Source organism: Melopsittacus undulatus, chromosome 6 (assembly GCF_012275295.1).
Source record: "Melopsittacus undulatus isolate bMelUnd1 chromosome 6, bMelUnd1.mat.Z, whole genome shotgun sequence".
In the NCBI taxonomy this organism is placed as follows: domain Eukaryota; kingdom Metazoa; phylum Chordata; class Aves; order Psittaciformes; family Psittaculidae; genus Melopsittacus; species Melopsittacus undulatus.
This window is the reverse complement of record NC_047532.1, coordinates 44,677,458-44,700,046: the sequence shown is the minus strand read 5'-3', so window position 1 is coordinate 44,700,046 and position 22,589 is coordinate 44,677,458. Positions and strand designations below refer to the sequence as shown.

Sequence of the window (22,589 nt, the reverse complement as noted above, 5' to 3'; positions counted from 1 at the left end):
ACAGGTTTCAGGCTCAATCTCTCTATTTTCAAGCCCATTAAATTTGCATCCATACCATATAATAGAGCATTAAGCCAGTACACACAGCAGGCAATTTTCTAATGCTAACAACAATTTTGTCCATAGCTAACATCCACAGTGCTTTGCTAAACCCAGCCGATCAGTGCTGGCACTGCTAAGAAGAAGTCTCTCGAGTTCTCATACTAAAGCAGCTTTCCTAACAACTTGAAGCAATTATTTCAGAGGAGTTTTTCACTAAATTTACATAAAATGCATATTTATTTGTTATCTGCCTTGCATTCTCAGAAGGGACTAGAGACATACAGTGCTGGCCAGCTTTCAGGCTGTTAATTCATATGTGTGCTGCAAATCTAACAGCTATCTGCCACCAAGAGGGGCCATCCTGCTCTTCCTCTACTGCCATTGCACCAGCTCCCACAGTGAGGCAATTCACAGAAGTAAACCAGAAAAAAAAAATCCACTTTTTTGTAAGGTTAGTTTTCTGGTAGTTGAGGTTCCTTAAATGGTTTATCAGGAGGCTGAATAAATGCCAGAGTAGGGTAATGGAAGCAGAGAGAGCATACAGCCATCAATGGGAAGGGGGAGCAGACAGCTATTAGACTGACCTCAGTATGACATGAAACCAGCTTCCCTAGCTCTCCTCAGCAAATTTAAATTCCACTGAAGAACAAATGGTTTCTTAATGAGGTATTTCACATCCATCCATGAAAGAAAGCTCTGCATAGATAGGAGAATGAAAAATTATTATCAGTAGGTCTAAAACTAGACATAGATTGCAAAGAAGCTGCAGATCTCTGAAAATCTGCTGGAACCAAAGCTAGAAGCCTGAGTTCTTTATATATTTAAGTGAAGAAAAAGAGAATCAGTTGAATAGTTTATGTAAATTTGGTTTCTGGGTCTTAATTTTATGACACTGAGTAGGAGGTACTCAGCAGGAGGTTTCTTGTCTCTCCTAAGGAACAAGGGGTAGGACAAGAGGAAATGGCCTCAAGCAGTGCCATGGGAAGTTTAGACTGCATTTTAGGAACAATTACTTCCCCCAAAGGGTGGTCAGGCATTGGAACAGGTTGTTCAGGGAAGTGGTGGAGTCATCATCCGTGGAAATGTTCCCAAATTGTGCAGATGAGGCCCTTAGTGACAAGGTTTAGTGGTGGCTTTGGCAGTGCTAGGGAACTGTTGGACTTGATGATCTTGAAGGTCTTTTCCAACCTGGTTGATTCCATGACTCCTTTGTGTTCTCTCTGTGACAAGTGGCACAGAGCAGTGCCGTGGCTTTGGTGGTTATCTGGATTTGGCCAGATTGCCCTCTGGTTATGTAATCACCGAGGCCAGCATTCAAGATCTAAAACTGAGTTCTAAGCCACTTTTATGCATGGACATCAGAAATACTGTCTGTGGAGAATGAGAATGGATCTACCTTTGTGGGCAGATAAAAAAGAAGTATAACCATTTCAGTTTTACTCATATCAGTAATTTTTGCCTCATTCAGGGTACTCATGTGAGAAAAGCCAACTAAGTTGCAAAAGTGCAACTAAGAACAACTTCTGATCACTGCACTCATGTGTTTATCATCTGTTAAGTAATTAAGAAGTTTTTAATTAGGAGTGCTTCCTAATGCTCAGTAGTCATTGCTAATGCAGAGACTGGTCCTATTCAGTAATTCACATTACCAAATACGTAGCTCTATATAACTGGGATAAGTCAGACATACTTTGTGCAAGTTTTGTTATCAATCTTCAAAAAATTTACTTGGATAGTAGTTGCAATGAAAATACAAACCATGGTTTTCACTAGATTCCTAGAAAAAAGGTTTTTTTTAACTGACTGAAGTCCTAATATGGAATAAAGGTTGTTCTTCCTGTCAAAAGTCTGCGACTGAAATAATATAAGTTATAGACGTATCTGTAAACATAACACAATATGCTACATAAATAGACTGCGAGAAATGCATAGACTAAAACGGATTTCCCTAACCAAATGACAGATAATTCTGAACATTACTGAGCAATTGCATTGAAAAGAATTTAAAACCTCTGCCTCCAAACTGCTCTTGAACACAACAATTAAAGTATTCACTTTATGTAACTTACCTGGATGCAGCAGACAACACTAAGTGAAAGCCTGCCATGAATTAAAATAGGTTCTGAACATACAGAACACCAAAACCTATGACTTCTATACCGTTTCAAGTTCAGAATGTCCTGTGCACTAGTAGAGGACATCCTATACTATAAAGCTGTTGAAATGCTATAATTAAAGGTCTGTCAGAGTTTCCATTAAATCCCTGATTTTCAGGGTTTAATTAATAAAAGCAGTGAAAATTAATGTGAGTAGAATTAAAGCCACTGTCATAGCTTTACTGCATATTAATTCCTGATTTTAAGTCTCTAAAACATGTAGCCAGCTTCCTCTCTTCTGGCAAAACTCCTGTTACAGGGGAAACCTCTTTCAATATAAAATTCATTATAGGAGAAAGTGGATATTTTTTTCCTATAAGAACACAGAAAATGTGATGAGTCTCTGAAACACCTATAGCATTTATATGATAAGTTAAATGAATGTTTCAGAAAGTCAAGAAATATTGAAATGCATAAAGTTTTGGGAGAAATGCGTTAACCACAGTTCAAACTCATACACTATAAACCCAATGAACATCCATGACTCCTCAGTCAATTCTTTCCCATCAATCAACTCAATGTATTTTTATCCATTTATCTTTGAAACATTAGTATTTTTAATTACTTCTATTTTTTTCTAAGAACTAAAGGCTTGGCCCCATAATGGAAGATGGAGAACATATGGAAGTACTGGGAAGTGGGCATTCCCTGGAAACATGTGAGCAAATCAGATGTTCTGTTACTGAAACAAAGGCTACTGGCATTTTGGATTTGGGTGCAAATAATTTGGAACACAGAATACTCCCTCAAAATAAGCACTGGTATCTCAACATACAACCCAAGTAAATTTAATCTTTCATATAAAAGGATCAAATAAAACTACCTCTGTGTGGAAGTCTAGAGAGGGACCTGGCAGAATACTAGAGGATATTGAGTTCTCTTCAAAGTAAATAGTATGACAGCTGAAAAATATGAAAGCATGAAATTCTCTCAACACTGCTGTGAGAAAACAGACCCAGAAATACCAGACATATGCAAAATACTATAGTAAAGGGTGGAGACAGTACATTCAGAAATTGTGAAAAATGTTAAGAATACTTTATTTCACATAAAAGCATGTATTATAAAATACACACAAAAAGTCCATATTCCAAACTAATAGGTGGCATCATTTTCTCTTACATTAAAAACCTATCACACACTTACAGGTTAATAGAGAAAAAAGAATTCAATACTATTTACTGTTAGGACTGCTAAGTAGGTCAAGGAAGTTCACAAGTGAACACCTTCATATTATACAGAAAAGTGGGTATTTATATGGTTAAGGAAACCTATGCTGTCACACTAATTAAATATTCACATTGTCATGTATAATAATATAAATAATAAGATGAAAGCAAATCGAAGATATTATAATCTGTTTTCAGTAAGGCTGGATACATCTGCACAACAACTCAAAATGTACACTAGAAAGGATACAATCAAAAAACTCATGCTGCTTCTATTGTGATCTTTTATCAGTACTGTCTTGATATCTAAATTTGGGGATCCACTCAGTAAAAAACAGAGTCTTTGATCTGGAGACCTTAAAAACTAAACAGATAATGTGGACAAGATGTTGGAAATTAAAGAATTATCATAGCTTTATCAATCTAGAATTGAGGCTATAGTTCCAGAGCAACCTAAACAAAAAATCTGACTACGAGGCCCTGCCTCTGTCCTCCCCACTCTGGGCCTCCTAGGCCACTTGCTGAGCTGTTCTAGTCCACTGTTCCAGCAAAAAAACTGTTCCTTCACAACTGAGCATTCTTTTGCCTGGCTAAGGTACTAACATAGATCAGTAAAGGAACTGACAAATACCCATGGCAACAAGTGACACAGATGTGTGGCCAGGTTGGGGAGGATGGATGAGAAGGACTCCTGCTTCAGGATAAGTCAAACATAGGGGTAAAGTAATTCATCCAAATTGACTTAGAAATTCTATGGCATGCATCATGTAATTTTTCTATAATGAGAATAAGTAGCTATAAACAGATCCTGAATAAATTTAGGATAGACATTTCAGACACTTTTTAATCCCTAGAGCACCAAAAGTTTGCACAGCCATCCTGTGAGGTTAATAAGAGCAAAAATCATAAGGAGATTTTAGATGGAGCTTTATATTATATGAGATGGTTGACAGAGATGATGAAGGTTTACAACTTGAAAACTCAAAAGTGTCCTTTCAATTCTATGCATTTTGAAATGGCTCAACTAATTAATACGTAAGAGAAGCTGAAAAAAAGCTCCTTTAAGTACACTGTATTGGAGGAAGTTAAATCAAATGAAAGCCAACACTAAAACCAGGAAAAATATATGAATCTAATTCTGCAACCCTTAGAAGCCCACAGTAGTACTCTTTATGGTTTACTAACATCAATATAAACCAGTACACAAAAAACAGCCTCTTGATAGAGAAAAAATTACCAAGCAAAAAAGAGTAATCTGTACTATTAATGTGGAGTATATCTTGCTCTGCTGCCATACTCTTTCAGAGTTTAAAGAATTAAAAGACCAAACCATAACTGAATGGGGACATAGTCTGCTGAAATCCATGTCACAGTAAACAAGGAATCTCTCAAACAAAACTGACAAAGCCATAACTGTCTGTGTATATCTATTGCTGAGCTGTGAGCTCTTGTGTTCGATTTCAGCTAAGCATCACACCATCCGCTTTCTCCTCTCTCATCTTCTCCAATGCTTAAGTCACATGACAAACATCTGGTGATAAAAGCAAAATCATGAACTGGGTAATTTCTATTTGGACGTTACTTTTTGGCTCTACTTGTTCCTGCAGCTGGAGCATTTCCTTCCAGCAGCCCTATGCCATTTTGTGAGCAATGCTGGCAAAGTGCCACAAATTTATGAGAAACTTTGAGGGGGCTTAGTGTTAAAGACTTTTACTTCCAAATCAGTACAACTTGAATCAATAACACTGCTACTAAACGTAAGCAGGCATAATAGAAATTTTACAAAGCAAAACCATTTATATGTAACACCAAAACCAGCACAAGCTCCTCGCTCCATAAGAGTGCAAATCACATTTAAAGCAAGGCTAGAGAGAAAAACAAGATTACTTGTGATGATTTGCTGCAAAGTTCACTATACTATTTTCTTGATAATGAATTTCAGTCATATTGTCATGTACTTCAGGCTTCATCAAGAGTGCTACACTGCAAAAAAAATATGATTTTAGCACATGGGCACAAGGGAGAAAAAGGAAAAAAACACACATTATTATTTGATTTTATGCAAGTAGTAAATCATAAAAATATTATTTTACTATAAATTGAATTAATGTTTCTAATGCATACTAAATATGGAATCACAAGTTCTTCACTGGATTTCAAGTTCTTAACTTTCATAGTTTTATATTCAATACAGCAGCCTTTTTGTTTTATTTCACTTCCATAACAGCAGACAAAATAGAGTATGTCTATTTTTTCTTTTTTAAAATAAAGACCAGGAGGAGATAAGACTTTTTAAAATAAAGTTTGAGAAAACATCTTGCTCTGTCCAACCACAAATTCCAAAAAAAGAAAGGGAAATGAAAAAAGATAGAGGGTGCTGCTGGAAGAATTTTTTCAGGTATATGGAATAATGGTAATTCTGTGGTAAGATTTTGTTTCCATCAGAAATAATAAATGGGAAAAGATTACTAAATACATTTCCACTCTGAAGGGCAGAAAGCAGTTTCTGGTGTGTCACACTTGTAACAATCTGCATTTTTTCGGCTTGCCATTATTTACAGTATCTTACTTACATTAGTAAAAAAAAAAAAAGAAAAGACAAACAGCACCTTCTATTCCCTCTCAAGTCACTTCAATGTGCTCTCAAGACCAGATGTACTATTCATGTACTGAAGCATGGCTTCAGGCATACCCAGAGAAATCCCGATGATATAGTATATGCAGTACCTTAGTATGCTGGAAGACCTTCCAAACATGACCTGCACATGCTGTCTATAGGCACTTCATATGCCATGAATGGGAGGTAAAAAGCTCAGAAAGCACATCATGCTCCCTTGCTGCTCTGTGTGTGCTTTTTAAGAGCTGTACACACTAGTTGAATAGGTACAAGCAATTTTCTCTTGGCTTTGGTACATGTATAAAAGTATGGCCCCAATTATAAATAATTAAAGAATTTATTGATCAGGTCAGGTTACAGAAGCTGTAGCACACAATAGCCATGTTTTGTGGCTCAAAATCCTGTGTGATGTAACAATTACAGTATTACACAGTTCTCAGTCCCTTTCCTCTCTTACATTTAGACTCTAGCTGCTTCTGCTCATACAGTTGCTTTTCTCAAGTCCATGGCTATGCTTTTGAATAAGCAGGAATAACTGGACATGGAGGAAGAGAACAGCTGCTTTTGCCACAGGTCTTGCAATGAACTTGCTGGGAATTCTTCAAGAAAACTGTTTCTAAGAATTAAAATTTTTCACGGGAGTTTACCAACTTTAGTGAAACTCTTAGAGGGAAAAATATCTCAAGTCAAAGCCAGGATTTCTGACCAACATCAGAAAAAGAGGCCTTGCCATCATCCTGGGATATACATGCTAGCCTGAAATGTCAAAGACAAACATTCAAGTGAACCTAAGGCAGTGTTTGTAAAGTTGCAAATACAACTTACTTGAATACCTATATTTTCCATATTGTTACCAATACGGAAGCTGCTTGGGTGCATAAGACTCCTGGATGTTGACTCAAGTTACGACCTTTACAGCATGAATGCTGTCACAGCATTCATAAAGAGCCATCTTTCCTGTGCAGGTCAGAAGTACAGAGCTGGTTGAAAGCCCAGTATGCCTATAAACCTCAGACTTAGGGAACATGTAAATAGGAGCTTATCATGAGCATAGAGGAGCAACAACTGGAACATTGCCTAAGGACTGTGGAAGTGCCCTCACAATATCTATTTGATAATGAAGTTACACCAATGAGTTCAGAGAAATTATCCTTACTTTACACAGGGGTCAGAGAAAAGTGAAGAAGCTTAAACTGGAAAAACCCACCTTGTACATGTTATCATGCAAATTAAATTAAAATCCCCCATGGAAATAGTCCAAAGAACTTTCTCTGCATGTGGCTGTAAGTCATTTAAATCACTCAGTCAGATGGGATAATGGCCATTATTTTTCACTTGGCCAGTTCATATTGTGACACCAGGAGAAAGACAGTCTGTCAAGTTTTTGTCTGCAGTATCTAATTTTTCACCACACTGCTCCTGCCCTCCCTCCATTGTGTCAGGAGTGCATTAGGTGTTGGAAGGGCAAGGAGAGACTCAACCAGTGGATGGAGAGGCTGTAATAGGGGAACTGAATAGTAGGCAGCCTGTGGAGTCTGTCTGAAAGGCTGTGCTGTTTCTCTTTATGGCTGATATGTATCTATGTCCCCATACAGTATTACATGGAAGGGATTAGAAATAGGATTTCTGATATTTCAGCTGACATGTCAGGAGAGATCATTTCATGCAACTGTCTATGTTGCCACATAAATTCAAATATTCTGCCTTTTAAAGGGATTGTATATATTTTCATCTATACTCCTCAGCTCAGAACCATATTCTGCAGTGACTGATACTGCAATGGAATGCACTTCAAAGAGCCTGATTCATAGGTAATGTTTTGTATCTGTAGGTGCACCTTACTCATTTCCCAGTGACATAAATCACTACATGAAATGGGAATAAGTGTTAAAATAGCTCCAAAATCTACGTGTATAGCAGTTTGTAAGTTTGTAAGTTCCTTTGCAAATAAAAAAATCAAACAGTGTGGTGAGGGGTTGGGTGAGGGGTTGTTTTGGGTTTTGGTTGGTTGCTTGGCTTGCTCAGTTAAATGACTAATGCCAAGAAAATAAACAAAGTAACAGAAAAATATCTCAATGGGAAGTGCAAGGTATCAAGGCCACAGACTATAAATAGTACTGCTGTGCATAAATCTTAAACAGCTTACTGCAACTACTAGTGTAACTTTACAGTATTTACAAGTTTAATCTTTTAAAAGAAAATTACAGGATCATCACATCAAACAAGATTACGCTATGTCCTATAGAGTATTTTACTATACATACAGCAGTAACAGGACAGCCAATATGCACTTGAGCAATATTAAGTAACTATTGCATGAAGGTGATAACACTGCATGCCAAATATTAAGCACAGCCACAAATCTTAGGACCACCTGAATTCCAAAAAAAAATTCTTGATAACCTCATTGTATGTCTAATGGGAAATGTATATTTTTTCCTGCCTTCATATAAATATGCATTGAGTATTCCAACTATAATATATGGATGAAAGATTTTCAAACTCTTGGCTGCCGAGGCAGTCAAAATTCCAGAAATTCTAAATGCAGAAAATATCCTTGGATCCTGCCTTTGTGACAAAATAAAGGCACTTTTGCTAGATTATTTGCATTTCTAGCACCCTTGCAATGGCCGTTTCCATGTTGAATTCATGCAGTGGACAGACTCCACCAGACTTTCAGAAATTTAGCATAGCTCTGTTGATTTGGATAAGCTATGTGCTGTAGTATTTTTTGCTAAGGGTCTGGTTTCTTGTTTTTAAAGCTTGTCCAGCATGAGAAACAAATCTCCCAGTGAAAGTTAGCTGTTCAGACCAGTAGACACCCTTCTTCTGGAGCACTGAATAATGATAAAATTATTATATGAAGTAGAAAGTTTTGCTTGTCCAAAGTGCTAGGCAGTAAAGAAAACCAAGCTGCTTCTCCCTTCCAAAAGTCTAAAACCATTTGATTTATGCCAGTATTTTATAACATGGCCACATAATGACCTTGTTCAACAGAACGAATACATAGAAGCCCAGTTTGGGCCTGCAATTACATACCTGCTTACACATTAGAATGTTTTTGTCAGAAGCATAAGCTCCATCTCATTATGTTGCTGATTCCAGCTTCACTAACCCGTAAATAGATACTGTTTGCAGTAAAGGGACCATGCACATGTTTATATGACATACAACAAAAGACCTTGGTTCTCTAGAGGACATTCCTGTCACTTTCCCTTCTGTGGCTCCCCAAGCAAAAGCTGTTGCCTTGACAACTCTGGGGCATTCTCTGGCTCCATGTATGCTGGTAGGAGGAAGGCCAATTTCCTTCCACAAAAAATAACTGCTAAGAAATAAACAATTAAAAACTGTTATGATTCCCTCAATACTGCCAAAATGGGAAAGAAAATGAAGGATCTTATTACAGACACAGGATTTTGTAAGCCAGAAGCAGAAGAATTCAAGCACTGAGGATTCATAGTACAAGTGGGATACAGAAGAAATTGCAGTTACTTGAGACCAGCAAAACACTGGGAATGGCAATGTCTAAGGTCAGGCTAAGGTTCTTCTCTTTGATCAGCTTCCTATAATTGTAAGGCCACCAGCCTTTCATGGCATTGCCCTTGCTTTACCATTATACACTTTATAAAGAAAGTGATAAATAACAATAAAATTATAAAAACAATATTAAAATTTCAAAAGGATCATTTTCTCATTTCTACTAACTTTGCATATAGCCTCTCATAGTAGTAAGTAATTTAAGACTAAATTTCCTTATCTCAAATTTTGTGTCCCATTTTTGAGTGCCACTCTTCGAGTGTATTTATGAAAGAAAAAAGAGAAAACTGATGGTCAGTAAAGAAATCACTGTCACTGCACTCCACTAGAAAGAAAAATAGACAGAGATACTGTTTATATGTAACACAGAGAAAACTACAAGCACGGTGCCTTGAAGCTCTGATCTTTTCTGTATCCTTTAACCACCTTGGGGACTATCCAGCTGTGAAGTATTCAGCTCTGTACCAAAATTCTCACCACATCCATTAGAAAAATAATATTCATTGAAAGTCAAAGCTTGCATGTAGAAAGACAGATATGCTGTTGTAATCTTTAATTTCTTCATTACCTTAAGAAAGTACATCGGCTTTTGGCATTTCTGTCTTATCAAACCTTCTCCTCCTTTGAGGACTAGTGAAAGCTCAAGCTGTCTGTATCAGCAGTAGGTATCTAATGATAACAGGTGATGCAGACTCATAGAATCATAGAATAGTTAAGGTTGGAAAGGACCTTAAGATCATCAAGTTCCAACCCCCCTGCCATGGGCAAGGACACCTCCCACTAAATCATGCCACCCAAGGCTCTGTCCAACCTGGCCTTGAACATCGCCAGGGATGGAGCAGGGATGTGTCCTTTATCAAAATAAAATTATTTTGGAAAGTATACATTAGTAATTAGAGTTGGATTTTCAGAGTCAATAGAACCTAAAATACAGGAGAAGCTACACACAATTTCATGATGCTCATAGAATCTCTAATAAAAAGCAATGGACTCTATTCCAAAGGGACTGCAGTATATCAATAGACATGTCTGCAAAAACACCTAACACCACTGAAGCTCTAGCATGCATTTTTTTACTGTATTTTATTCGATAAAAGGATAAACAAAAGCTATTGTAGTGACACCTCAGCTGACAGTTAAATTTAACATGCAACAGTGTATGGCCAGGCTTCATAACACACCAACCTGCTAGTCAAACTAACAGTGTTTCTATTTTAAGTTAAGTGGAAGGGGATTAAGGAAGGAAAACTCCCTCTATTGACCACTGACATTGTTTATTACATAAAAGGTAATTGCTTAGAGAAGATTCCATCTCCTTTTGCTGCAGAAAATGTCTTGGTTTGCTGTTAACCCTTCTCCCATTACAGTGTAGCCACATATGCACCACTTCTCACAGAAGCATAGAGAGCCTTCTGCATGATTGAGGGCAAGAACTTTGTAATGTGCTACCTTTATCTGTCATATTTTGGTCTACAGCAGTAAATTCTGTATGCTTCTACTGACTACTCCTGGAAGTATGGTAAAGATGTGGCTTTTTATAAAGAGATAAGGTACACAGAAATGATATCTAAAGAAAATATGGTAATAGAAGAGAGCAGACTCAAACAACAATGAACAGCTTACAGTCAAATCCCAAAGATTTCAGGCTGTGTTGGTAGAGTACAAATCCACCATGGATCAAATTATTCACCCATTTACTGTGGTCCCTCGTTTGGTCTGGCAATTAGTTCAACTGTGGAAGGCTACTTGAGTACATTCACAATCCCTATATATTCTCTGCAGCACAAATGGACTTTGGAAAGGAAGAACTAGATAAAGGCTACCCTATGTAAACAAAATAACAATTACTTTCATACAGATATTACAGCTGTGTCTGAAAATAAAATGCGAGTAAAAACAATCTAATCTACTTTGCACCCTGAGCAATGTGAGTCAAGTCGTTTAACCTCTTTGCGCCTCTGTTTTGTCATCTTTAAAAAAGGGATCATACCACTTCCTTTATGAGACTCACTGCCTAGTTTTTGGACCTGATAGTGTCATGAATTGTCCTGTTATGTGTAACATACATGTGGAGCTGGGAAATTCTATGTACTCTTGTAAGACAATGCTCTCTCCTTAGGCCATCTTAACATGCAAAAACCTGATCTGCCAAGCAAAATGTTACCTTAGCAAAAACTCACTTAGGCAATACAATATCCACAAATAGCAGAAAACCAAATCAGATCTTTAATACATTCTTGAGAAACTCACCTGAGAAGACTGATGGTAAAAATTAATGTCACTGGGTAGGCCTGATCTGCAGGAAGAAATTTTCCCATTCTTTAAAGAAACAAAGAGAATAAAATTCCTAATTTTCTTAATTCCTAATTTTTAGAATTATGATTTCAAATGGCTGTTAGAAAAATTATGAAAACCAAACTTATTTTACCTTGTTTTCCCACCAGTTCTGACTCACAGTTACATGACACAGTTTTTACAATTTACAGTAAAATGCTGCAATTAGTTTAATCCTGTAGTAATGAAAGATAGTTTGTACATGCACAAATAAAACTGCTTTATACTTAGCAGTAAGCCTCAGTCTTTTCCCCAAAACTGTTTAAAGTAATTTTGGTTACAATTAGCAGCCCCTCGGAACATAATTATTCTACGACTGGCAATTTTGCAGTAAAGACTCCCATCCTGTCAGATGGATTTCAAACAGAAAGGTCATTTTGGATAATAATCTCTATGATTTTATGTCCCTCTCCCCCACAAAGTTAAAAGCTTGAGTTAACACATGATGTCTTAAGGGAAAGGAACATGTTTTCTTCTAGTGTTTTAGAAATGTACTAGAACCTTGACCTACACAAATAACTTCTGGAGGCAAAAGTGCACTTTTGTTTCTCAGAGTAAGTCCTTGGCTTTACTCTGAAATTCCTCAGAAGGCTGCTGATCATAGCATCAAACAAAAAGGTGATTTTTAACAAGTTTTGTGCTTGAGTCTGTAGGATTTGCTCATCTAAAGCACAGTGCTGCTTTTTCTTTTGCATTTGCCTGCTCCCACTCAGTGTAAGCAGGTCCTTAGTAACCTTTCAGCTGACTAGTGTCAACGATAATAACAATACATTTTTATTTTTAGAACACTCAAATCTAAAGGCAAGTTAGCTCTGCACATGTATGCATGCACACACAAATGTAAGTAATATCTGAATGTTTCCAAAGGACAACAAGTCCTTTTGGAATAGTAATGAATAGAGAAATCATCTTGTGCCCTGCATGAGATAGGTGCATTTCAAAATTTTCCTGTATAGCTTCCATGAAAATTGGCCCCTAAGCAAGGGTGTGAGTCATTGATGAATGCTGCTCTAAGGCTTCATGCTGTGCAGCAAGAGCTGTAAAAGGCATTAGAGGAACACAGGGGAGGAGGAGGAGAGAGAGAGGGGGTTAGGAGGTTATTAAATAAAACCTAGTAATGGTTTTACATGAACATTTTCTGAACAGTGTTTTGAAAACGTACATCCTAACCCACTGGGCACCATTCAGACTGCTGGCTGCAGTGCCCTCTGTTGGCTGATGCTCAAGGTGGCTGTAGAGAACCTTCGCTGCTGACATAAAATAAGCTTTTGTCTATACTTAGAGGGATTTGTTGTTACAGCTAACCTAACAGACGCTCAGTGGAAACTCAAATTGTACATGTGAAACCAATTACCTTATGCTGGTATGCCTTACAGTAATTCTCCAAATTAATCTTGCAGATAAAGGATGTTTTTTCTCCTCTGTACACATATCCAGGGCACAAAAGCCCATGCCCACAGCACTGTGCCATCAAAAATCACAGCCTTTACCAGTACAACTATGCAAAAAGTATAGGATGGGTCAAAGAGAAACCTACTGGTGACAAATCTAAACTCCCTCAAACTTCAGAGGTATTTGATTTTGACTAGTATTTGTCTTCTTTTTCCCTAAGACCAATGTTTTAAAATTGATGTCAACTTATATCATTCACTGGTTATCCATAGTCTATGTATAACTGATAACACATCATACCTGGATTATGAGCAATTTCCTGTTTTATGCAACCGTGTTTCTGCTATCCAAGTCAGGAGATCCAGGTTTCAACAAAGGCATTAGATTTTTACTCAAATACTTCAGTCATTGTCATGCCAGATTCTCTGTCATTCAGATTTCCTGCATGTTCTGATCTCATACTCACTTGTGCGGTCCCCTCAATCTCTCTTTCCATTTTCACTTCTTCCATTGTGTTAGCAGTCTTAGTGCACCCATCTGAAAGAAAAGATACAATGTGTCCCATTACATCCCATTATCAGACACCCTGTGACTTACAGAGGAGAAGGTTCACATGGGAAATTTATTATAAACAGTGATTAAATGACACTAACTGCCTATACTGGGCTAGCTACAAATAATCAAATAACCCTTTAAATGAGTCTTTTTTTTGGAAGATGGCTTAGATGTACAGACAGGGAAAAATGTTTTCCTGTATTTTAGATAACAGAAGTATCACTTGTTAGAAAGCCAACCATAATTAAAATGTTTATTTTCACACAGATAACCATTTAAGGAGCTTGGGCATAAACAAACAAACAAAAAAAGATTTATTCTTTTGCAGAAGAGGAGCTATAAGTCTTCTGAATGCCAGAAACTGCAGTTTTATATTTGTGCAATTTGAACAAATGGACACAATGGTCTACATAATTGAAAATTCAATCCAAAGGGAACGTTAACTGAGGAAAATAGTTTGTCATGTTACAATTATTTTTGTTTCTTTAAAAATAACATATTTAGGGGAAAAAAGAAAAAAAAACCTACATCTTTGTGTGTATATACCTATACATATATTTAAGAATGGGAATTATATATTCTCTTTTAACCAAGTGTGAACAACCGGTGGTGTTTAAAAAAAAAAAAAAAAAAAAAGAAAAAAATCAGAACAAAACCCAACAAACCCCAAAACAAAACCCCCAGCAAAACCACCCTGAAATACACAAGCACGCAGCACCATCTGCTGGATTAGCCTGTCAAACATTAAGGCATTTACAGAATACCACAGGCAGAAGCGAAAAGCCATACCAACAAAGCATACCATGGAGATTTGTTTAGTAAGGCTCAGGTAAGAGAAATCAAGGGGTGTGGAATTTCCATGAAAATTGTAAAGTAATACTTTTTACTTATATAACACTATAGTGTTTTGGGCACCATGTATAAACACAGAATTGAGAAAACCATGAACAGAGCACTTAACTACAAAAAATCAAAAGTTTGGTATGTGTTTTAAATAGCTTGATCAAGATTGATTTAATTTGGTTTCTTGTATGTATGTGTCATGGTACATGATTATAAATTACCATTTTTTCCACTGGATGGCTGTCTTTCTTAGTGAATAGGTCTGACTGTTTACCCAGTAACAAACAGCTATCCAGTAATTTTCTTTCTTCTTCTCAAGCACTACATGGTCTCATGAGTTATTTAACAAGCTCTGTGTGGATAACACAAGATTATCAGGTGCCCATCACTGCAATGACACATTGCATTACAAACATTAAAATCCCTGCAAATTGAGTTGTATTATTTTTCAGTGAGTAGAGGCCCTTCTTTTGGGTACGAAAGGAAGGGGCCCCTGATATGTACACAGCAATGTGCCATTGTACTCTCTGCTGTCTTTCTAGTAGCTTGTAGTGTCTTTGGAATTCAACCTTTTCATTCAGCCAGATCACCTAACTGCACTCTGCAATACCTGGCTCTTGGTACGCTACCCTCCAGCAGGTCAAAAAGCACAGTACTTAGCAGGCAGCCCTTTCACCTGACACCTTCCAAACAGCTGAAGCTTCTATCTTGTTATCACACCAATGTATCACCTCTGCACTGATCCCTTTTGTGCTTATTCCCATCTCTGCTACAGTGCTGAGAGCTGCAGGTCCTAAGAATTCATTTTGAAAAGCCAGCTGTCTACCCATGTCAATCTTCTAGAAGTCTCCTCCACACATACTAGAATCAAGAGCACATCTATCTTAAGAAGCCTGATTTTTCTGCCTAGAGAAATTTCTCTTCTCAATGGCCATATATCTCAGCTATCTTTTATCCTCCTGCAGCTGACCATCTTTGTCTTGTCCACGCTGGTAGCATAGGTCAAATCATTCCACATTCCTCTGAAGGAAACTAACTGTATTCTGCACATAATTTTCACAATCAGGCAGACATCATCACTGAGCTTCACATCATAAAAGCATATGGCAAGGAGATCAAAATATAGGACTTTGGCCGTCAGAAATTCATCCACCCCAGAAGGCAAACTCTAAGGTGTTTGGATGTCTGCTGCCAATTGCTGTCTTGAGCCACTACATTTTCTTGCCAAGCTTGCTTATTCAAAAATATTATTCAGCATATCTTAGAACTGTCCATAGCCTATCATGCCATGTAAAACAACAGAGGTAAAAATATCTTCTGCATGACCTCTATATTTGTTTCACAAGTGGCTGGAGGCTCTGAACCAGTACCATTCCTCCATTTTTAAGAAAACAGATTGTTCTTAGATTGTTCTTTTTCTGTCAATGCTGTTAAGAATAGCTTAAGACTTTTCTCAGGCAAATGAACACTGAAGTAACCAACAAAGACCAGCAGTAATTTGCACAATACTGAAAGTTGCTATTTTGGAGCACCCTCATCAGGTCTTCCACAATTCTTCGATCTTTTCTTCTCTGACAAATCTTAATTCCATAACACATGCAGATACCTAGCAAGATCAATGCCTGCTGCTGTGGTCAGTGTTTCGACTTTTCCATAAGCCTGTGTTTTGTAACAAACCTCACCTTGCTCCTCCAACCCAATCATTTGTCAGTGTTTATTGTTTTGCTCAGCACTTTTTAACCCTGCTTTGCTTGATTCCTTTAATGTCTTTTCAGACACTTCAGCCAGACAGTGAGGTAGTTACCCACATAAGGTACCTGCAGTAAGATGATGTGTCCTGTCAAGGCCAGCATGCTTTTCTCCATTTATCAGTGATGGAACTCAATGGCACAGTATAATTTACAACCCAGAAGTACAAATAGGTTCAAAAAAGGTAACAGCCAAGCTTGCAAAGGTTACAGCTTAAGTGTTGATGGTTAGCTGCATGCAATTTCTGGCTCAGGGAACCCCCCTGTTGGTCGTTAAGGCATAATGCCAGAGGCCTATTCACAAACAGGACATGTCCCACATATGATCCTAGAAATCGGCTATTAAGTGTTACCAGAGCATGGGAGCTACTCTGCCTGCTCTGACCCCAGGTGTGATACAGCTGCGGCGCAAGCTGGCGCGGAGACACTCTGAGTCCCTGGGTCTGATACCTTCCACCTCAGCACGCTTACCAGCGGCTGTCGGCAAGACCATCGTGTCCAGGCAGGTCTGGTAACCCCGCTAACAACAGTCCTGCTCAAGAGCGGATATACAGGCGCTCAGACTAGCCGCTTCAAACCGGACAACCTCCGCACTGAGGACTTGCCAACGGCCGGGGCGAAACGGGGCGGGGCGGGAGGCTGCCTCCTCCGCGGGCACTTACCGTTTGCTCGGCCAAGGGGGGGAGGGGGCCTTGCCGTTGCTAAGGGGACGGGCAACGCCAGGAGCGGGCCGGGCCAGCCGCTGTTCTCCGGTGCCTGCCGGTGGCCATGGACAGCGTTAGCAGTAACTCCACCGCCTCAGTGCTGGCTGAGCTCTGCTGGGACAATGGCTACGCCATCCCCGTTGCCAACGCGGAGAACAAGGCCCTGGAGGACGAAGTGAGAGCGGGCCTGAGGCCGGGGGAGAGAAGAGGCACTCGCCTCCCGCCAGCCGCTCCTGAGGGCTGCTCCCACCGCACCGGCCCCTCGGCTGAAGGGGATGGCGACGCCCTGCCCCTGTCTTTCCGCCTCGGGGCGCGGGGCGGCACGGAACCCTCCCTACCACGGCCGGAGAGCGGGGCGCGGGGAGGGTGGGGGGGGAGAGAACGAGTTAAAACCCGTGAGTTCTGCCGAGGGAACGGGGGGTGATGAGATAGTCTTAGAATGTGGGACCCGCGCACCCACATGCCTTGTGCCTCGGGGACGCCGTCCTATCTTCGGTGAGGGGCAGCGTTCCGGGCGTCCCGCCCTCCCTCGTGAGGCTGGCGAGGGCCTGTGGAGCCAGGGGTGCACCTTTCCTTAGAGCCAGGCATGTTCTGAAATCCCGCATTTCACAGCTTTGGGGGAACCTAGTGCCTACTTCTTATGTTTTGGGATTAGTAATTGCAGTGACTGTATTTTTAAGTAGATGCAGGTAACCAGCACTCAGCTAAAAATACTTGAAAATTTTAACCCTTAAATAGCTGCAGAAGATGCAAAAAGAAAAACTAAACCTGCAAAATGAGTTGATCAACTTTGAAGAACGTATAGGAGCAATGACATCCCACTTGAAAAATGTGAGACAAGAGATCAGCTTCACTCAGGTAAATTGCTACCTATAGCAGAAGCATTTTATAAGGCAGACTTGTAACCTGAGTATCTTTATATGCTGTTTTCCCTATATATTTTGCCAGCCTTATTAGAGCTTTGTCAGGCCTTTATTCCAGACTTCTACAGGAAACAAACTGTGTATCTCTATGCTATTACTTGATGGTCATTAAAAAGACCATCCAAGATCAAATGCACCTAGAAGAAAGCTAAGGAGGATGCATCTTAGAATTTTTGTAGATGCTAAGAAAACAATTGCTGAAAGAAAATAAAATATCAGTGTAAGGGGAATAAATAGAATATTTATAATGGTCAAGACTTAACTGTGAAGTATTAGTGCAGACTTAATTTGTGGACATGAAAAATGAAGTAACTTGGTCAAGGTGGAAGGCTAGTCTTACACCGAGTTAATTGGCCAAAATGGGTGGTTTAGGGAAATTTTTGTTGTGTTTTTTTTTTATATATACTTTTTGTTTATTTTGAAATTATAACTATATTATTCTCTAGTCTCTTTACAAAGCCAGAGAGAATGAAATTGAAACTGAGAAACACTTTAAAGCCCTTGCTGAGAGAGAACATGGACATCTCAAAAGTGAGATTAAACAACTGGAAGATGAAATGATTTCCTTAAGAGTAAAGGAAAACAGTCATGAAGTAAGGTTTTAAATTTTTGCAAGAGAACATCAGTATTGAAATTAGATTTTATAACTTGTCCTCACTTGCACTTACAGAAATAATATAACTCAAGAATTGGTAATTATAATTAAAAGTTATAAACAATAATAGATTATCTAGGTGTGCTTTTCCTTGGGTAGGCAAGTAGAATGACAGAGTATCTCGATGTATAGACTGGTCAAGACTTAGCAAATATGAGCTAGGTATTGAAAGACTTCTGGTGTTAGTGTTCTAAATGCCAGATACACAGCCACACATCTATATTGTGAAGTCTCACAAGTATTTTCTTTATGGTTTAGAAAAGCTTGGACTTCAAGAGAGCAGACTTTGGCCTCTTCAGGAACCTGCTTAGCAAGGTTCCATGGGATATAGCCCTAGAGGGCAAGGGGATCACCTGCTACAAGCTCAGGAGTGTTGCATCCAGACTAGAAGGAAGTGCAGCAGGAGGGGCACGAGACCTCCTTGGATGGATAAGGAGCTGCTGAGAAAAAATCACAGGAAAAAAGAGGCTTATAAAAGGTGGAAGGAAGGACAGGTGGCCTGGGATGAATACAGGGATGTTGTCTGGGAAGTTAGGGACCAAGTTAGGAAAGCTAAGGCCCAACTGGAGCTAAACTTGGGCTAGCAATGTTAAAGATAACAGGAAGGGATTTTATAGGTATATAGCGGCTAAAAAGCAGACTAGGGACAATGTAGGCCCTCCAGAAGCTTTTGGGAGAACTGGCTACACAGGATTTGGAGAAGGCTGAGGTTCTGAATGGCTTCTTTGCCTTGGTCTTCACTGGCAAAGGTTCTGACCGCACCACCCAAGTCTTGGAAGGCAGACACAGGGACTGTGAAAACCTAGACCTTGGGCCCACTGTAGGAGAGGATCTGGTTCGAGACCATCTTAAGAACCTAATTGTACACAAGTCCATGGGCCCTGATGAAATCCATCCGCGGGTCCTGAAGGAGATGGCAAATGGAAGTTGCAAGATTTGAAAAATCATAGCAGTCAGGTGAAGTTCCCGATGACTGGAAAAAGGGAAATATAACCCCCATTTTCAAGAAGGGGAAAATGGATGACCCGGGGAATTACAGACCAGTCAGTCTCACCTCTGTACCTGGCAAAATCTTGGAGCAGATTCTCCTGGAAGGCATGTTAAGGCACATGAAAAACAACAAGGTGCTTGGTGACAGCCAGCATGGCTTCACTAAGGGGAAATCCTGCCTGACCAATTTGGTGGCCTTCTATGATGGGGCTACAAAAGTGATGGACAGTGGTGGAGCAGTTGACGTCATCTGTCTGGACTTGTGCAAAGCGTTCAACACTGTCCCACATGACATCCTTGTCTCTAAATTGGAGTGTCATCAATTTGATAGGTGGACCACTCAGTGGATGAAGAACTGGCTGGATGGTCGCACTCAAAGAGTTGTGGTCAATGGTTCAATATCCGGCTGGAGATCAGTAACGAGTGGTGTCCCTCAGGGATCGGTGTTGGGACCAGTCTTGTTTAATATCTTTGTCACTGACATTGTTGAAACTTAAACAGCAGAGGTTTAGACTGGATATAAGGAAGAAATTCTTTACTGTTAGGGTGGTGAGGTACTGGAATGGGTTGCCGAGGGAGGTAGTGAATGCTCCATCCCTGGCAGTGTTCAAGACCAGGTAGGATGAAGCCTTGGGTGATATGATCTAGTGTGAGGTGTCCCTGCCCATGGCATGGGGGTTGGAACTAGATGATCTTGAGGTCCTTTCCAACCCTAACTATTCTATGATTCTATGATGACAAATCTCTGCATAAAATAAACTTGGGGCATTATTTCAGAATAAAAAAATTGTTTTAGGCAAACAACAAAAGAGTAATTCTATTGAATTACAGTTGCTTTTCTGTTTAATGGAACTGTTCCTTTTCCTTTCCATGAATAATTTGTGTTTATTTTTTTATTTGCTGGCTGTCTTCTCGTTATGTCTGTTTGTTTATGCCAGCCTCTCAGAATGGGTACCAGGATTAAGATATCCTTGTATTCAGCTGGATCCTGATTCTCCAAATTTGCATCAGGGAGTCTCTTCAGAGTCATGTGAGGCCATTTGTAAATTCATATGCAGGGTAAAGGATCTAAGAACTGAGCCTTAGTTTGTGAGGGAGAAATTTTATTCTATGATGCCTCAGATCAGTTCATTATCACAGAATCACAGAATCCCGAGGGTTGGAAGGGACCTCAAAAGATCATCTAGTCCAAGCCCCCTGCAAGAGCAGGGTAACCTAGAGTACATCACACAGGAACTTGTCCAGGCGGGCCTTGAATATCTCCAACACAGAAGACTCCACAACCTCCCTGTGCAACTTGTTCCAGTGCTCTGTCACTCTTACAGTAATGAAGTTCTTCCTGATGTTAACGTGGAACCTCCTATGCTCCAGTTTACACACATTGCCCCTTGTCCTACCACTGGATATCACTGAAAAAAACCTAGCTCCATCATCCTGACACCCACCCTTTACATATTTGTAAACACTGATGAGGTCACCCCTCAGTCTCCTCCAAGCTAAAGAGACCCAGCTCCCTCAGCCTCTCCTCATAAGGGAGGTGTTCCACTCCCTTAATCATCTTTGTGGCTCTGCGCTGGACTCTTTCAAGCAATTCCCTGTCCTTCTTGAATTGAGGGGCCCAGAACTGGATGCAATATTCCAGATGCGGCCTCACCAAGGCAGAGTAGAGGGGGAGGAGAACCTCTCTTGCCCTACTAACCACACCCTTTCTAATGCACCCTGGGATGCCATTTGCCTTCTCGGCCACAAGGGCACATTGCTGGCTCATGGTCATCCTCCTATCCACCAGGACCCCCAGGTCCCTTTCCTCTTCACTCCTTTCCAGCAGGTCAACCCCCAACCTGTACTGGTACATGGGGTTGTTCTTCCCCAGATGCAAGACTCTACACTTGCTCTTGGTGAATTTCATCAAGTTTCTCCCTGCCCAACTCTCCAGCCTGTCCAGGTCTCGCTGAATGGCAACACAGCCTTCTGGTGTGTCAGCCACTCCTCCCAGTTTAGTGTCATCAGCGAACTTGCTGAGGGTACACTTGGTTCCCTCATCCAGGTCATTGATGAAAATATTAAACAGCACTGGTCCCAGCACCGACCCCTGAGGGACTCCACTAGTCACAGACCTCCAGCTGAATTCTGTGCCATTGACCACAACTCTCTGCCTTCTTCCTTTCAACCAGTTCTTGATCCACCTCACTACCTGATCATCAAGCCCACACTTCCTTAGCTTACCTATGAGAATGCTGTGGGAGACAGTATCAAATGCCTTACTGAAATCAAGAAAAAATTATGTGGAATAAGTATCTCGCATATAGTTATATCTTGCCAGAGGCTGACATTCCTATTTAATATTATTTGCATTTTAAGTTTGTGGTAACTTACTGTTTTCTTTTTTCACATTTAACAAAATAGAAAAAACTAGCAATACTGTTGACAACTGGATGTGTGTAAACTTTTTGCAGTACCTTGAGCTGTTTGTTTCAATTACTATTCAAAGAATATTAGATATTTAATATTAAACCTTTATCTCCAATTTTATTAGGATACTATAAATAAAACCACTAAGAAGTTGGAAAACTTGAAACAACAGATGAACTGTGATGAGGAAGTTCTGGAGAACTGGATAAAGGAATCAAATTGTAAAGATAATGATGCTATCACAATCCAGAAGTATGCACAAAAAGATGAAGGGAAACTAGGAGTAAGTAGCAATGTCAGCAATTTTCAGATACAAGAGAGAGAACCATTTTAGTATTTGCAGACATTGTTACATTATCTAGTGAAGTACAATGGAGACAAGATTTTGCACAACAGTGCTTTTAAACTGGTTTCCACTTAGCTCAACAGGGCAATTCCATAGGAGGCTCATTTTAGAGGTCAGAGAGAACAAGTTTTATAAAAGATGGAAGGCATAATTAGAGACATTAATT

The 22,589-nt window shown here is 39.6% G+C and overlaps 1 protein-coding gene and 1 long non-coding RNA gene across 2 annotated transcripts in view; one reads left to right on the top strand and one right to left on the bottom strand.

The window, feature by feature from the left end:
• Positions 1-5,238: 5,238 nt before the first annotated feature.
• LOC115946171 (uncharacterized) overlaps positions 5,239-22,589 on the bottom strand; it is a 21,441-nt gene continuing 4,090 nt past the window's right edge. Inside the window, exons 2-4 of the long non-coding RNA XR_004080283.1 lie at positions 13,714-13,784; positions 11,772-11,840; positions 5,239-5,350 (exon numbers count right to left, since the gene is read on the bottom strand). This is a non-coding gene — a long non-coding RNA (uncharacterized lncRNA). The remainder of the gene's footprint in view (positions 5,351-11,771; positions 11,841-13,713; positions 13,785-22,589) is intronic.
• Positions 17,156-22,589, top strand: part of CCDC39 (coiled-coil domain 39 molecular ruler complex subunit) — a 25,076-nt gene continuing 19,642 nt past the window's right edge. Inside the window, exons 1-4 of the mRNA XM_005146925.2 lie at positions 17,156-17,272; positions 17,836-17,955; positions 18,467-18,613; positions 22,202-22,360. Of these exons, the coding sequence (XP_005146982.1) occupies positions 17,162-17,272; positions 17,836-17,955; positions 18,467-18,613; positions 22,202-22,360 (537 nt within the window). The 5' untranslated portion in view covers positions 17,156-17,161. The remainder of the gene's footprint in view (positions 17,273-17,835; positions 17,956-18,466; positions 18,614-22,201; positions 22,361-22,589) is intronic.